The 18,086-nt window shown below is 42.1% G+C and overlaps 1 protein-coding gene across 2 annotated transcripts in view; it reads left to right on the top strand.

Moving 5' to 3' along the window:
• Positions 1 to 2,366: 2,366 nt before the first annotated feature.
• Positions 2,367 to 18,086, top strand: part of SLC25A26 (solute carrier family 25 member 26) — an 83,116-nt gene continuing 67,396 nt past the window's right edge. Inside the window, exons 1-3 of one of the 2 annotated variants that reach the window (XM_053989140.1) lie at positions 2,367 to 2,497; positions 6,087 to 6,243; positions 7,766 to 7,875. In XM_053989140.1, coding sequence (XP_053845115.1) covers positions 2,465 to 2,497; positions 6,087 to 6,243; positions 7,766 to 7,875 — 300 coding nt within the window. In that variant the 5' untranslated portion in view covers positions 2,367 to 2,464. The remainder of the gene's footprint in view (positions 2,498 to 6,086; positions 6,244 to 7,765; positions 7,876 to 18,086) is intronic. The other variant, XM_053989141.1, reaches the window with a different exon arrangement.

Genomic DNA, 18,086 nt, shown 5'->3' with positions numbered 1-18,086 from the left:
ACTTGCTCATTTAAGACAGGACAGTGGCTTGGAAGAATAGAAGGTTGTGACCTCCCTGATGCAGCAGCAGTTCCACTGACAGAAGGTGATAAATAAAGGAGTCAGTGCCACGGAGTGTGTCTGAAAGCTTTGCAATGTGAATGCTTGCAGTGACCCCAAGAACCTTTACATCAAGAAACCTCCTGGGCACATGGGGGAAAAAAGGTCTTGTTTTAAGTGCTGCCATGGCTGGGTTCTGGGGGATAGCAGTGAGTCCAAAAGCCTGCTTCATTTACTGCAGATGTCTGATTTTTTCCCTCAATATGGCTCCAATGTGCTTTATTTAATGACAGACATGGACCTGGAAAGTGAGGAACTTTCAGCTTTTGAGTTTATTTAGCCACTCAACAGAAAACCATCTGGAAATGGTAGAGTTCAGATTCTTCTTATTTCTGTGTAAATAGCAGGGTTCTTTCAGAGAGCCAGGTGCTCTGAGGGTGTTACTGTAATAATTGCTCACAGTCCAGTCATCCCTATATTACAGCTGGAGTATGGAACTGTGGCTCCTGCTTCTTCCAGAAACCCAGATCAAAGATTTTGTAGAATCACAGAATGGTTTGGGTTGGAAGAGACCTTAAATACCTAGTTCTAACCCCTGTGCCATGGGAATTTTCAGGGATTAATTCCTAGGACAGCAAACCAGCCTGCCTTAGACTTCAGGTGCTCAGACAGCCAACTGGGGACAGGTGCCAAAGGAGCCCACTTGTTTGATCATTCCTGGTATGAAACAAACAAAAGTGTTTCTTAATAAGCACAATACAGCCCAAACTAAAGCAAAGTAGTGATAACCCACCAGACTACTGCAAAAATTGTAAGTTAGAGACAGAAAACCAAGGAGCTGCCTTAAAAATCTAAGGAGGTTGAGAAATGCAACACGCTTGGGTTCTTTAAATTTTTGCCTGTAGAAGCTTTGAGCTTTTCACTCAAAATAAAAATGAAGACTAAATGAAATGAAGACTGCTCTAACATCACCTGTCTCCAGGGACTGAGGCAGCTCAGAAAAGAAATCACAGGGTTGTAGGAGAGCTGTAATGAATTTGCTGGAGCTGGCAATGGCACTTTCATGCCAGTCAGGGCGCTTGCTGTGGGCAGGTGTTACAGCCCAGGTCTGCTCAGTGCTTGCCACCTGCAACCACCCTAAGCCTGATGGAGAGGAGCTGAGCTGGATGTGAGGCATCATCAGATTCTCAGCATCCAAAACTCCACATCCAAAACTCATCCCAAGAGACGTGCTTGCAGCCAAGGAAATCTTGGGATTGGAGCCTGCCTGAATTTTCTGGTTCTGCACACACCACAGCGCTCTCCAACATTCACCCTTTCTTCCTCCTCTAGAATCACATTTCCAGTAATTCCAAGCGTGGTTTCCTGCTGGGTGAGGATTGTGTGAGGGCTCTGTGCCAAAATCCTCTCTGCACCTTTTGGAACCATGGATTAATTGAATGCCTTTTGTAGAAAGGGGGAGAGCCAGCGGGACATAAACACAAAACGTAAAAGCGTTTGGGATACGGGTGAAAAACGGCATTTTCCATTCCAGGAGAGCCAGCAGAGCTCTTGGGAAGAGGCAGGAGCGATGACCCTGGCCAGGAGGGTTTTTTGCTTTTGCTGTGCAGTGCCCTGGCAGTTCATTCCTGGTTGGAATTCCCTGGGGGAACACGCCATGGTCGGTGTGAGAACCGGCACACCAAGCTCTGTGCTGCACACCCTGGGCCGATTTTAGGAGCTCTCCGAACACAGAAACACTTGAGTTTTGAAAGGAAACATTGTTTATTCCCCACAGAGTGCAAGGTGGAAGTTCTCACATATGGAGCGCTCCAAGGGGTAAAATGTTACATCTATGATATAACAAAATTTACATGAAGCCGCCTATCTGATATATATTCTCCACCTGGCTAATGCACATTTATTTGTGTAATACGATTTTACGCAATGCTGGAAACAAAGTTTTATTGTAGAAGTTATCTGAGGTCATCAGTTACGTTCACAAACGGGCAGAAAATTCATCCTGGAGACAGAAAATTCAGCTGGAAGGCACCAACATCAACTGAGGAAAAACTCAGTTTCAGGATTTCAGGACTCTTTTTCCCCTCAGGATTTAATTTTTTTTTTTTTTTTTTTCTTTCCAGGGCACATGGAAAACCTGCTTTCCAGACAGATCCCACGCACCTCAGGGGCTCCAGGAAGAGCCGAAAGCGGCTGTGCCGGTGTTGCGCAGCAAACCCACGAACTAATTAATTAACGCTCGGTGCTAATTGCTGGGCGCTGCCCGCCGTGCGCATGCGCCGGGCCGCGCGCAGGCGCAGCGAGAGCCGCGCCCACGTGACCGCGGGCCGGGGCGGCAATATGGCTGCGCCCATGTGCGCGCACGGGGCGGGCCCGGAGCGCCGGGAACGGCCCCGCTGATCCCGGCCCGGGCCAGCAGCGCGGCATGGAGCCGCGGGAGTCCTGGGCGGCCTTGGCGGTGAGTGAGCGGGCCCAAAATATGATGTTTTACCCCGTGTGCAAGAGCCCGGTCCACAAACAGAGTAGCGGCATTTTTAGGGAATATAAATTATACGTAATATATATATATATATATATTTGTTATATATAATATATATATATATATTTGTTATATATAATATATATGTATAATATTATATAGATATTTTATATATTAATAAAAATATATATTTGTTATATATAATATATATTTAATATATAAATATATATATTTATATATAAAGATATATATATTATATATATTTTATATATAAAATATATATTATATACAATATATATTTAATATATAATATATTTTTTATATGAATATATGAATAATGAATTTAAATGACATTCATATACACACATATGTATTTTTATATATACATAATATATATATATGTATGGATGTGTACATATATGTATACACACACACACATGTATCTTATATATATGCGTATATCTATTTTCTTTGTGCAGAAAGGGTCGCTGGCTGGCAAATCCACAAAAATCCAGCACTGCCACCACCAAAGCTTTTCACTATTTCTGCCCTTTACTGAATAAAAGCATTAATGCTCATTGGTTACAAGTTGCACAGGTTTTCTTATTAATTAGTACTGTATCTTCTACTGGTTAATGATTCTCTGGCCTGCCATGGTAATTAATCCACAGGCTCAGTCTTTCTCCTCTTGGCTGGGGGGTTTCCTTGGTTGGCAGCTGTGGTGTGCCCCTGCTGGAATTACCTTTTTCCCAGCGGGGGCTGATTCTGCTCCCTTGAGGAGCTGCCTTCATGAGTTTCTTCCTTTTCTTTGAGGCTCTGCCAAACGTCCTTGTGGCCCACAAATTCTGCATCCTTTGTGTCAGCCATCAGTGGTACATCCTTCTTCCCAGCATTTGTTACTCTCCCTCTAGGTCTGACGTTACTGAAACACGCAGCCCTCAACTCCAGCAATGCTGCTGACAAGTGTTTTGGCTTTCTAACACGTGGACATCACTTAGAGCCTGTTGGTTCCTCTGTTTCAACAATTAAATCTCCTTTGTTGTTGATCAGGCTTGAAAGTTACAAGGCTCTAACATCAAAGAACGTCCTTTCATAGGAAAAAATTTTACATGTTCCACGTTTTGCAGGTGGCCTACCTGAGCATTGCCAGGGTGGCCAGCTGAGCTGAGGGGTGGCCGCAGTTTGTGGCCTCAGCAGCCACTCCAGAGCCACGGGGAGCCCCTGACCCTGTCTGTGAAGCATTGCCCACCCTAAAAGCTGCTTTTCAGGTGTGCTCTCAGCAAGGGGGTGAAGCCCAGTCACCACAGCTGGGGACTCCCTTGGAAACCCAAGTTCTCACTGTGGGTTCTATGTGGAAAATCAGGGATGTGGTGCCTTGGGCTGGTGTGGGGAAAGCTGCAGGAGAGGAGAGTTCAGCTGCCTGCCCCAAGTGCTCTGGGGCAGATGGAAGCGAGCACTGGGGTCGTGGCTCCGCGTGTTGGAATGAGGTCCTGGTTTAGCTTGATCATTGTGATGGAGTTCACAGGGTCATTGAATATCCTGAGTTGGAAGGGACCCACAAGGATCATCCATTCCAGCCCCTGGCCCTGCCCAGGACACCCCAACAATCCCACCCTGTGCCCAGGAGCATTGTCCAAACTCTCCTGGAGCTCTGGCAGCCCTGGGGCCATGCCCATTCCCTGGGCAGTGCCCAGCACCCTCTGGGGCAGAACCTTTCCCTGATCCCCAACCCCAACCTCCCCTGGCACAGCTCCAGCTGTTCCTGGGTCCTGTCCCTGATCAGAGAGCAGAGCGTGGAGCTGCCCCTCCACTTCCCTCGTGAGGAAGCTGCAGAGCCCTGTGAGGTCTGACCCTCCTGCAGCTCCTGGCAAAGGTTCTTTTGATCACCCTGATTGCTGACAGCTGGGAGGAGTTGTGTTCTGGGTGCCTTATGAACCAAAAGCCATTTCTCTTTTCTGCAGTTGTTGCAAACACACAGCTATTGTCACCCGCTGGCAGGTGCTCTGTTAGCTACCTCATGAATTTAAATGACATCTAAGATACAGAACTTTGAGAACTTAAAGAAGCAATTAGTTAACTTTTGATTCATGTTTTAACAGATGGCCAGATTAAATCTGATTAAATCTGATCAATGCTATTTTGAGCAGATAAGGATTTTGATGAAAAAGAGTGAAGAAGAATCAATTCATTCAAAATAGCCAACTAGATTAAAAGAGTAATTAACTTATTGATTAAACCTTTAATAGTAGACAGTGAACACCTCTCTGAATCCTCTGTTACCCTGAAAAAAAATTATCAGAGTAACACATATGTGATTTCTTTTCAGGCAGTTAAAAATTTGTGCAGCTGTTTCTTGGGTGCTGATCTATATGAGGTAGCCTTCAAACTGTGTTTTCTGAATAGCACTGCATCTAAATAATGTCTCATAATGGATTAATGTTAACTATTGATGGTGTTTTATTTTGAATCAGTTTTCCTGTTTATTTCAGCCTTTTCCTCATGTTTTTGCAAAATAATTATTTTCTACAATCAGCCACGTCATGGGGTAATTAAAAAAACCCAAAACCCCAGTCATCTAGAAACACAGACAATGGAAAAAGATTGGGCCCCAGTTGAATCAATTTTGTTTTATGAATTCTTTGGATAAAAACCTTCCCATTTTCTTTATGACTTTGAAAACTCCTTTATTTAATATGATTTCCAGTACCTTAAGGGAGCCTGCAAGAAAGTTGGAGAGAGCATCTGGTGACAGGACAAGGGGGAATGTCTTCAAACTAACAGAGAGTAGGTTTAGATTAGATATTAGAGAAAAATTATTTGCTCTGAGGGTGGTGAGGCCCTAGCACAGGGTGCCCAGAGAAGCTGTGGCTGCCCCATCCCTGGAAGTGTTCAAGGCCAGGTTGGACAGGGCTTGGAGCAATGTGGGATACTGGAAGGTGTCCCTGCCATGGCAGAGGGCTGGAACTAGATTTTTAAGGTCCCTTCCAATCTAAACCTTTCAATGATTTGACAATTTTTTTCTTTCTATAGGCTTTTATAAAAATAAAAAAAGAAAAAGAAAAAAGAAAGTTTACTTTAGGCTTTGTTCAACAAAGGCAATGAGGGAGTGTGAGCACTTTAAATGAAGATGTTTGCTGGAAAAATGTGAATGTGCTTTCTAGAGATGCCTGAGGTGGGGAGCAGAATTGCTCCAGTCTTTCCCTGATTTTATCAGACAGCTGCTGGAGGTGTTGGTCATTCTGTGCTGTCTCTTCATAAGTGACATCCACTGTCTGGCTTTTCTGTGGAATGGGGAAGTGTTGCATTGCTTTGCTTGCACTATTGAAAACACCAGGATTGTTTTGAAAATACATTAAAAATGGTTTAAAAGTTGTAATATCTGTTACTTTCTTTTTTTGAACCCTCCTTGTTACCGCTGTGGAAGCTGTTGTAAGACTATCAGTGTATAAACTGACCTCAGGAAGGATACAGTCAGCAGTGCTTTGGCTTACACATGCCTCAGTTACTCACCTAAGCACCACTTATGTGAGAATATTAATGCACTTTTGTCTATGGTTTTGTCTTGTAGGCTGGTGGACTTGCTGGTGTGTGTGTTGACTTGATCCTTTTTCCCCTGGATACTGTAAAAACAAGACTTCAGAGTCCTCAAGGATTTAGGAAAGCTGGTGGTTTTCGTGGCATCTATGCTGGTGTTCCTTCCACTGCAATAGGATCCTTTCCAAATGGTAAATTTTCTTTGGATTATCTTTAAGTAGTCGTTTATGTCACATAGGACATTCGTATCTGTGGCTTCTTCTCCAATGGGTGTTGGATTCTGTGAGTCCCTGTCCAGCTGTGAAGAGCAGTTTCTAGAATTCCAGCATTGAGCAAGCTTGAGCAAGATGAGTGAAGGCTGCTGCAGGTTTGCTCTGAAAAGCAACCCTAATTCCTTGGAAGCATTCCTGGATATAAGCCTGTCCTTACTTACAGGAGCACACTAAAGCATTTCTGGGTGCTGAGGAGGGCTTGAGTCTTGCTTGTCCTGGACTCTTTTGTCATGACCCACTCTTTCTTGGCACTGGAAATGAATGGAATTTCAAAGTGCTTGAGCACTGCAGGTGTTTGAGTTAATTGCCCTGGGGATGCTCTGCCCATCTCCCTGAAACAGCAACTGCTTCAATTGTAAAGACATCAGGAATACTTTTGAAACTAAGGCTTTACAAAAGTAGATACTTTTAGTCCCTGCAGAGAAAAGGCATCTGAAATTCCTGATGCCTTTGTCCATTTTGTCTTTGTAGGGAGGGATGAAAAAACAGCAATCTGTGCTGTGGGATGTAAATGTTAGGAGAACTTTGCTGACAAATCCACTGACACCTTCAGATGTTTGATGTCCTTCATAAGGTGATATAAAAAAATTCAGTTCTTTATCTTGGCTGCTCTGTTATCGCCTTTTGAGGTGATAAGCATCTTTGATTAGTAGAAGGCAATTCACATGGCCCTTCTCTACAATTAAAATCTGTTCCCCCGCAAGACATGTCATTTTTTTCAGTATTTACATCTCCAAAATCTGCACTGTAGTTTTATCTTTCCAACGTATGACCGAGAACTGAAATTATCTTTAGGAAAAGGAATAACCCTTAAGGTGTAAGTGCCTTTGTAGTTGACTGTTGCAGTGAATAAACAGCTCAAGTTGCTGTGCTCAGTTTAGTTTTGTGCATTTCTTGTTCACTGCACAGAACTTTTACAAATCCTTCAGAAGCTTGAAAAAAATTTATGGAGCTAAATTCAAAATATTTAACTGACAATAGCTAGGAAGAAGTTATTAATAAACTGCTACTGAAACAGTTTTGCACATAACAGAATCAATTTATTTATTGTAAATTTATGCTTTTTGGGGTTGTTCTTCTTTTCAATAATCAGCTGATTTGTTTGTTTTTCCCTTCCTCCCCCCACTCAAAAAAAGGATCATTCATTCCATTCAACCAAGAGACGTCCCTGTACTCTATCTATGGTTATGGAAGATACCAGTTTTTCAAAATGTGCTGGACATCCATGGCTAATTAACACATCTTTCTGTAGCTCACTACTAAATGTGGCCTGGAGTCCTGACACCTTTGATATTAATGGGAATTTTGCCAGGGGTAGCCAGAAGCATAAACTTCTGAAGGAATTCTCTTACAGATTCTGTTGATACTATTTTGGTGTAAAAATCTTACAGCCCTGTGATGGAGGAACAGTGCAGTGATTGCATGTATCCTTGAATTTCAGCTGCTGCTTTTTTTATCACCTACGAGAACGTGAAATCCATGCTGCCCTATGGATCTTCATCTTACTTGTCCCCTGCAACACACATGGTGGCTGCCTCCCTTGGGGAAGTGGTAAGAAGGAAATTCATCTGTTGTGTGTCCAGGGGAGGGGAGGAAACCACTCAGTTATGGAAACTCGGGTTTGGTGTCATATCTTGTGACAGTTCTTACAGCAGCCTGGTTTCTCACTGTTGGCACAGTGTCTGGGGCTGAGTGTTGAGCTCTAAACACCCCACGCTGTTCCTGCCAGCCCTGGCCACCTCTGCTCTCCTGGTTTTGGCACAGTGTGTCCTGGCCCTGCACTGATAAAATGGGGTACAGATTGTCTCTGCAGGTTTGAGGGAAGGAAGTGGGCTGTATGGAAACAAACAGGCTTTTCTGGCTCTTTTGCAACTTCAACTTAGCTGATGGCATGGTGCAGAAAAATCTGTTGTGTTTGTGGTTCCATATTCTGCTTTTATTAACTGACTTCTAAATTTTCTTTCCCATGGGGACTTAGCTTAGCTAAGCTACCAGGAGCGTGGAGATGACATATATTTCAGCTGAACACCAGGTGCCTCACTACTACAGCAGCACAGCCTGGCTTGTTTCCCATGGGAAGCAGCTCAGCTCTCCCTGCTCTCTGTGGGATCAGCTTTGACACCCAAGTAATTTTTATTCTTCTGTGGAAATGTTACTGATTAGATTGAATGAGATTTAGCTAGGAAACTTAATTTAACATACCAAGTACATGAAGATAGATGAGTGCAGCACCTATTACCACTCTGGTAGGGGTAGATAGGAGGTGATAGAGGTAGGGCTGGGTGGGATTTCTTTGTGTTGCTGCCTCAGGTGGATTCTTTCTGAGCTTGGTTAGAGCCTGTGCCATCAGGTTGTAACTTCTAACTTAAGGCAATGCACAGAAGATTCTTATTTCCATGAAGATTTTCTAAAGGCTGTTAAAAATCAGCATGAAGTTCTTTACCACCAATGCACAGCCCTAAAACTCCTTGTTTGCCTGATGTGTCTTGGAACAGCAGATCCAGGATGTGTTTTGAGCTTCTCAAGTGCTATTGCAGAATCAAGCAAAATGACAATGGGGCTCGTGAAGAGAGCACTTTGCAAAAAAATCCACCAGAAGAAAAAGTCTCTTATTTGTGGAATAGGTTATTCATGGTACACTCCCTGTGCCCGTGAGGATCCTGTGAGAAAATTACAACCCAGCAACTGAATCAGCAGTAGCCAAATCCCAGTTGGCTACAGATGACTCCTTCCAACAGAACCTGTTGCCATTTGTTCCCTGTGCTGGTCTGTGACCTTTACAGCTCAGGCACTTGCTGCTTTTGTGTTGGGGCTGGCAGAGGTGGTGCAGCACAGGTAAATGAGCTGCTCAGGGCTGTCTCACATGCTCTGGCTGCTCTAAGGCCAGAGAAATGTGTAATGGTAGCCACTGAAATGGCAGAGTGGCTTCATGGTGTGGGAATTACAATGCTGTAACAGCCATTTTCCACCTCATTTTCCTGTTTTTGATAGCTTTACTTCTCCTCTTGGAGTGATGGGTGTGAGGAGAAAACTAAGCTCTAAAATAATCGATATTTGATATTTAGAGATTTGCTGTAACAAATCTGTAATAAATATCACAAAGCAAGACCTTCTCATGTATGTTTTATGTAAAGTCTTAGTTGAGCAATAGAAATATATAAATTAGTCCAAATTGCATCAGGGAGAAAGTTATAATTACAGTTTTATTGATTAGTCATTAAGTTTCAATCAGGGCAAAACCACTGGCACTATTATTTTGTCAGTAGTTTTTCTGATAATATGTACTTTTTTTTCCATTTTATACTTCATGATTTAAATTGCTTTTAAATGTGAAGCTTTAAGCCAGAGACTGTCATGTTAGGATTCTTAAGGCATGTCTTTGCATTTCCACGCTGGTTTTTTACAAAACAGAAAAATTAGAATTTAGAGCAAGAAAGTGTTGATGCACTTCTAGGTTTGCTGTTCCTTTACTGGTGAGTGTAAATGAGCCAGATACCTTCTTGTGCATCAATAAAATGTGAGTATGTGCAAATCTTAAACGTGTGTTTGTGCTGACGAATCTGTGTTTTGAATGTGACCTGTTAAAAATAATAAAATAGGTAAAGAGGAAGAGATACAAAGGTTGCTTCAAGATATGATAAAATATTTGTGAGAAATTGGTCAAATGGGAACTTTTAGTTTTTATAACAGCCACTTTCCTGTATTGTTTACAGGCTGTGGAAATTTACAGGAGAAACAGTCCCCAGGAGCTGGTTTGGTCCATTTTTCTAGTTCCAGGCTGGGAGAGACAAAGCCAAGCAATAAAAAGGCAGGGGTTGTAGCAGTGTTTGTTGTTTTTTTTTTTTTTCCTTTTAGGCAGGAGGAATATAGAAAGCTAATCTCATCTCCAAGAGTGACATAAAGAAAAATACATGCAAAATCTGACCCTGTTAAGCATAATTATTTTTTCCTACAACTGAATCTCGCTGTATAGGGACTCCAACTATCCCATAATATATTAAAAACTGCTTACAAAGGCACATCCAAAACTCTAGAGGGCAGATACATGTTGTATCATCTCATCAAGGAAGGAGAAGGTTGAAGGATACATGAGCTGCCAGTGGGGGAAAAGCCCTGATTATACCACTTGTGTAACTGAAATCTGGAGATAGAAAATGCACTTACTGCATCCAGGACTTTGGAATTTTTCATCTAGACTCTGCTTTGCCCTGTATGTTTAGTCTGCCTATATCTTTACAGCGAGCTGCCAAATGTGCTTGGAAAACATGATATCATAGGGAGTGGAAAGGAAAACCAGATGTTCTGAAATTTTACTTTTAATTTTCTAAGGTGGTGCAAGTAACTCTGAGAAGGAGCAGCATTTTTAAGCTCCTAGTGCCCATTTTCAGTAGTAACCAGGTGTGTCTTGCAGGCCCAGAGTTAACTGAACTGATTTTTTAATGACAGTTTAATATGAGTGTATGTATTAATTACAAGAAACTTTGCTGAATAAAAGTTCCCCCTCTGAGCCTTGCCCACCAGGCTCCTGCAAATGTGATTTTATGGGACAAGTTTGAGATTGTCCCTGTTTGACCAATGAGGTTTCACTCAGGAGTGCTGGATTCAGCAGAGCTGATTTGGATTCAGCACAGATAATTTTACATCCCACTGCCTTTTCCATGGAGGTGAGAATAAAGTCGTTTGGCTCACGTTCCAGAGAAGGGAGCTGACAACAGCCCTTTCCCATCTAATATTTAGATATTGTTATGGTTACAATATGAGCTTTGCAGGATATTAGTGAAAGTTTTGGGATGTTGCCTATAAATTGTGGGTTCACTCTTATCTTTCTGACCTTTTGTTCTTGATTAGCTGTTTTTGATGACATTGCCTTTCTTTTTTTTCCCTACTTTGCAAGACAGCAAACTACCTTGAGAGAGGAAATGTGGGGGAGGACTGAGGACCAGCATGGGAGGGAGATGTCCTGTTCTTTTGGCAGCTGGTGGGAATGACCGTGCTCTGGATCTTCACCAGCTGAGATCATTGAGCTGCTTTGTCCTTGTGCAAGTTTCTAGAGTACGTCAGGATTAAAAGTCTGGAGATTTGAAAAGCTCAAAAATTTGTCACTTCAGTGGGGAGAGGGGATCATGTGACTCCACAAGGCAAGGTGAGGACAGGTATTTCAAGGTGAAATTTCAAGCTCACTTGGAATTCCAGTGCGTTACCACTTGAGGGACTTCTGTGATAAGAGCAAAGTGTGTGGTTCATCTATGATTAGCATCTGACCCTTCATATTAATAACTTTGGAATTTTTTTATCTGCTTTTGGGATGTATCAAATAGAAAAACTTCTTAATGCAGGAATTATCTTTCTGGGCAATTCATTTACCCTTCTCTTCTAGTATGAACTTGTTTCTTAGAAGAAGCGAGCTCAAATGCAAGCAAGTTTACAGTTTTACAAATCATCATTCTGTAAAATGACATTTTAAGTGTGCTTTTAATTCAAATAAAAGAGGAAAGTGTATGTTTTACCTTATTTTATGCTTGTGGGGTTTTTTTTCTGCATAAAACGAGGCATTCTAGACATGATGGACAACACTGTTGTCTACCTTTGTCCACAAATCACCCGCTTCATCCCTCTGCCCTGGCAGCATTGCTTGGAACAGTTAACTGTTTCAGTTTAAGAGAAGAGTGGGAATCTCCAAAAGTGTATTGGTGTGACTTCCAGGAGAGTAACTGGCTAGGTCAGAGAAGAAAGTTGTTATTAATGCCTGTTCTGAGGAAAAGGCAGAAGCATGAGTCAGACAAATCTGCAGAGTAATGGAATGAAAATCTCCAGCAGGATAATTGGCCAGGGCTTTACAGCATGGTAAGCTCTGGAAGATCAGCTTGCAGGAGCCAAATCTAATAGAGACAAGACAGCCACTCAGATCAGACATGAAGTTAAGATTTTAGGTGTTTCAAACTCTAAAACTTGCAATGTTGGAAGATGTGACTTTTCAGTTCAACAGGAAAGTTGGACACTCTGGGGAGAGCTGATTTTAGTTCAGCAAAGAAGCGATGAAGTACTTGTGTCTAGACTTTGGGCTAATGGCTTTGAATATTTTAGATATCCCTTTTCTAGAAACTGACCTAATAAATGGACAAAACTGTTCTGCATTTTGTGCTTTGCATCCTATCTCCTCTCAACCAGTGTGGCATGTGCTGGCAGATCAAAGTATTCATAACTAGTGTGCAAATGACAGCAGTCAAAGTGTGATGGGACCTTTTCCACAGTTCTGAATTTTTTTTTTCTATTTTTATTGATCAGTGCCTGTCATTTTAGCTGTGACTGTGCCTTTTGTACTGTGCAAATCTGGCTGCACACAGGCTTTGGGAAAGGGAATACTCCGACCCTGGCAAGATGAGCAGCGGTGGGGAGTGCAGCAATGTAGGTGGTCTTCTGAATTAATCGTGGTGGGGTTTGAAATATTCTTAAATTAATCTATGTGAGGTCAGGTCTGCAGTACAGATGCTGTAGGATTTTTGCCAAATCCCTATGCAGAAGCAGTGGTTAGGAGATGGTTGGGAAGGTGAGACTGCTGCCTTTGAGAGGTAGTGGAGAAAGAACAGAGAACGGATGGAAACTCAGAGCAGCGGTTGGGAATTGGTTGTAAATAAAGATGAATGGGGGCATGAATCCACAAATGCTGCCAACAAATTCATCATGCAATTAGAGGCTGAAACAGCAAATTAAGAACTGTCAAATCCCTAACCAGCCACCCACACTGAACTTCTCTTGTATGCTCCATACTAACTGCATCTTCTTCATCAGCTGCTCTCCCCACCCTGCTTTGTGTTACCTGCTTGGTTCAGGGCTTAGAGAACATGCTGCATGATGGTTGTCATGTCTTTTGATCACAGGGCTGATAATCAGTTGATTTAGATGTATTTGTGGCTCAGAGTGTCTTCAGAGGAAAGCAAATTTGGATTAAGAAGTTATAAGTGAGAAGTAAATAATTTTAAAGTATTTCCTGATGGATTGCCTGACTTACTGTACCAGTCAGCTTTGGAAATGTTTGAGACACTTTGGAATAAACTTACCTTGACCAATGTTCTATGCAGAGTTTGTCAGGAATAACTCTGAATAGCTCCATATGTGGACAAGCCCATAATTCTTTAAGTGAAAAGGCTGAAGGAAAGAGTAAGGGATCAATTAAAGGAAAAATACTTAATAAAATACAATGTAGTTGAAATTTCCATGTTCTGGGCCAATGTAACCCCAAGAGAGGCAGCAAATTGCAAAATACTAGTCTTCTTTCAACAGGAGACTTAGTGTGTTTTCAGAAAATACTGCCTGTGTTCTCTTGCCTGGAATCTCATTACTGTCTGTCCTCCTGTAACACAGCCTGACCCCACTTGGCTGCTTGGAAACAGTTTTATGCTGGATGGGATGCACCACACCACTTTTGCTGAAAGAACGGTTTGGCTGCTGGATTTAATGAGTTTCTTAAGCCTTTTAAAATAAATTTAACAGACTTTCATGGTGAAAGTGTTGCTGGAATTGATTGGATCGTGCAGATGGTTCTGTACATTGACTTAAGGGTCTTTTTTTCTTAGGTTTTAAGGATTTCTGTCTTAAATATGGTAGTAATTTATGATTCAAGCATCCACCAGGTTAAGGAAGATTTTTTTTCAAGTTATTCAGCTGTCTGATTTTACTGCTTGAATTTAAACCAACTGCTTGTGATTGTACTGAGGAACTTCAAAATCTCTGGGACGCAGTTTGTGCTGGAGTACAAGAGGTGTGTAACATCAGGCTACTTCTGGTAAGTTTTAGGTCTAGTTTTAAAAAGGAAACAAAACTCTACATTACTTAAATGTTAAAAGACCAACAGATTTATGCAAAGCACATAAACTTTCAAAACATCTGCAGTAAGAAGTACTTCTGCAAAGAAGTTTTTACAAACTTCACAAACTTTCCCTGTTCTCTGCTTGTCAGCTGATGTAACTGGAGTAAGAGTTTCTCCTTGCTGTGAGCAGAGCTTGGCACAAATTCCCACTGCTGGAGGACAAAAGCTTTCTGAGGTGTATCTGACATGGCTAAAGGAAAGGTAGGCGGGGGACCCACAGCAGGGTTTGCTGGGAATGGATCTGGGCAATTGAAGAGCCATGTGTGGGGAAGGAAATCTGAGAGGGGCAGAAGCCCAGTAGCCCTGAGAGGGCTCCTGAAATGATGGATGAGGAGCCAGCTGGGGATTTCAGGCAGCTGAGGTGAAAAGGCTCAGCCAAGATGGCCATTGTGAAGGAACAAGTGTGTGGTGGTGCAGATGATGGCTCTGAAGCAGGAAGGAGGCAGATCTGGGAAGGAATAAAACAGAGCTGTCCTAGATTTGAAAATGACAGGATGAAATAAATCTGCAAAACAGCTCTGCAGATTCCAGGTAAAGTCATCTAAGGTGGGAACGTGGAAGAAGTTGAAAGTGTTTGTGCAGAAACTCCGGTTTTCCAAATGCTTGTGACATTTGGTCCCTATGAATGGTCTCATCTCTGAAATAATATGTTGTTAAGCTCTGGGAGGTGCTGAGATCTGAAGGATCTTGCTGGGTGAGATTGTTCTTTGAAGAAATGTTTCCTACCAGCATACAGGGGAACTGCAGTTAAATTAATGAAGACCTTGTTGTGTCAGTCAGAGGAAAAGATGGGACAAAGAGCTTGGCATTGTCTAAATTTTCCCATCCAGAGCCCATTAGTCAAAACTTGTTCTCTCCATGGGGTTTAAATTAGGAGTGGAGTCACCTGTTGATGACCCCAGCAGCTTTACACAGGACTGGATTTCACTGTGCTGGGAGGGCACTCTGCTGTGTGTGGGGAAAATAAGATTTAGCATATTGTGCTGAAGGTGAACGCTTTCCCTGGGGCTGGCATTTAAAGACAGTGGACAGTACATGTAGGGGGCAGTTTCTGTCATCCCTGGAGGCAATTGCCTCATTAAAACAGGAGTTAACACTTCCATTCTGGATTCTCTGTGCTCTAGCAGCTAGCACAGCCTGCTGACAAGCACATGGAAGGACTTGTTCACAGGACCCACAGTGAATTACTGACCAGAGAAACTTGTATTTTTGTTCTGCCTTGCTCAAAAGGGCAGCAGTTATTTAGATGAAGGTTTATTGGTGGTTGAAGTGTTTTGGGTCTGTGATTGCAGCAGTTCAGATGCTCTGTCCAAGGAATATATGAAACCATATACATGAATATGAGGATATTTCGTGTTCCTCCTCTTTTCTGCTGGTTTTCCTGGTGGTGGGAAGGGTGAGGCAGTTCATCTTCCATCTGCAGCTCACAGCTCATGCTTCCTGCTAGCTAATGTTTCCAACCCAAGAGCTGTGACCACAGTTAGAAGCAGTTATTTGGAGAATGAAATACTTTGCTAATCTCATAATATTGCATTCATTTTTGCCTTCTGTTGAAGAGGGGCATCCCAGGGAGAGCTGAAAAACCAAGCATAAATTTACGGGGTTTGGAGAGGCATGGAAAGCTGCAGTGCTGAATTCAAGTTTTGTTGAGAGCCTTTGATATGAACCAAGAAGGAAATTTCCCCTTTATTCTCCAGATACAAATCTGGAAATCAGTGCAATTTAAGATATTTCAATTTTAAACTCGCCTATTATTTTAATAATTCAGTTATCTGAGAAAGGGAAAAGGATGTTTTTCATGTTTTAGATTAAAAATAGTAACTTCCTACTTAGAAGGGAGCATTTGACATAGAAACTGACACATTCAGATTATGACATATTAACCTATTTTTAGAAGTACCATTTTTTAATATTAAAAAAGCCCCAGAAACAGAACACACAGAAAACCAGCAACAAAACAAACTTGAGCTCCAAGGTGGCTTTTGTCTGCAGCAGTATAGTCAGGGCTAATGCAGGTTACACTTAAAAACCCCAAAAATCACAATTTATTGCTGCTTCTTTTTGAACAGGATCTTAGAGTCATTCTATTTTTCTTGCTTATTTTACATTCTGTTCAGCAGGCAATCCTTCTGACCTTCAGAAATGGGGTGAGAGATTAGGATTTTGTTAGCAGATTGACTGCAGCCTAAACATATGTCCTTTGATAAATCATAGCATCTTTGTTGTTGTCATTTTTGTGCAGCAGCTTTTCCTCCCTAATGGGTTAGTGATTATCTTGCACAGGTATTGTGAGGTTTAGCCTAAAGTTTCTGCTTTCTGGATGCAAAATTTTATAGTGTCATAAATTATATTCTTATTTGATTAAGAATAAATTTATGCAAATGGCATTTAAGAGAAACTGTCCCCAGGCATATTCCTTTAGTTTTGTGTTAAGTATTGAACTAATATGGTGAACATCAATTCAAGCTTCCCAGCCTACCCAGGCAGATAAAGTCTTTAACGTCCTGCTTGAGAAATTTAAATATCAAATCCTTTAGAAAGGGTTCTAAAGGGTTTAAAGCTGCAACAAAAGAATAGATTTCTGGAGCTCACTCCATGTTTCTGTACTAAATTTTCAAGTAGGCTTAGCTATGCAAGCCAGAGATTTGCTCAGAGTCACTGAGTGCAGGTTCCTAAATCACCAGCCACTCACAAATTCCATAACAGGTCTTTGTCCTCAGACTACCCTTCTCCTGCCGTGGAGCAGAATGGCTGGCTAATTAATAAGTGGAAAAATATTTGGTCTTGATGCTCACCTAAGCCCAGGTTAGTGCAGAGAACAGTCCAGCTCATCAGGTGCCAGAAATGGGGCTCTTACTTCAGCAGGCTGTCTTACAGCAGGGCTAATATCTGTCTCTTATTAAAGATAACAAGTGCTCAGACTCGGTGGCCTTTGGGAGTGTGAGTCAGAGCATCAGCTGTGCAGGGTGCTGCAGGAGGAGATAAATGCTTCCTCAAGCTGCTGTCCCTAGAGCTGCAAAGCTGAAAGTGTTGTACCAGCTGTGTCCCTGCCTCTGAGGAAAGCTGTGCACCAGCCCAGCTTCAATGCCCAGCCTGAGCCCTTAAAAGCAATTATGGCACCTGCTCTGTCCTCTTCCAAATGTTCCTTAGTACACCTCGTGCACAGTTCACAAGGTTAGTGGTCAAACTGTAGTGGAGGTGCATAAAAACAAATGTGTGTGTTATCTTTGATTCTCTACCAAACCCTACAAATCCAGCCAGGGGAAAACGCTTTTCCTGGAGTACAAAGGGTGGAAGGAAAAGGCTGTTAATCCAAATAAGATATGTTAATATTTGGATCATAATATGGCACTGAAGACTAGGAGTTGTTGTGTTCTTTTCTGAAGATGTTGGCATTGTCCCTTTGCACTGAGCCTCTGTGTAAGCAGGACTATGCCCCCTTTGTTCTTTTTTGTTATATAAAGTGCTGGGTACCCCTGTGCTGAATTAGGTCAATCTGCCTGATTCTGAACAGCTGCTCCAGCTTTAGGTGGGATTGGCCTCTATGCAGAAGTTCTAGTTTTAAGATCAGGTGTTTCCAGTAAACTTAGGTGAGCCCATAGGAAAGGCTTTGGGTGGGTTCCTGGTGCTGTTGACAGCAGATCTAATTTTCTGTTTGCTACAGGCACATTTATACTGAAACGAACTGTTTCAACGAATTGTTTTATATATATATATATATATATATATAAAATTTCTTGGCACTTTGGAGACTTTATTTGCACTGGTCATTCTTCACGACAGCCAGGACAGTCTGGTTCCAACATAAATCCCGCCAGGAGATGGCAGCGTTGGTTCGTGCAAGGAGTACCCAAAAGTTAGAACGCTTTTCCCTCAACTGACAGTGGAAATGAAT

This window comes from Vidua macroura, chromosome 13 (assembly GCF_024509145.1).
Source record: "Vidua macroura isolate BioBank_ID:100142 chromosome 13, ASM2450914v1, whole genome shotgun sequence".
Lineage (NCBI taxonomy): Eukaryota > Metazoa > Chordata > Aves > Passeriformes > Viduidae > Vidua > Vidua macroura.
Note: the sequence above shows the minus strand (reverse complement) of the source record. Positions and strands in the feature narration are given on the sequence as shown.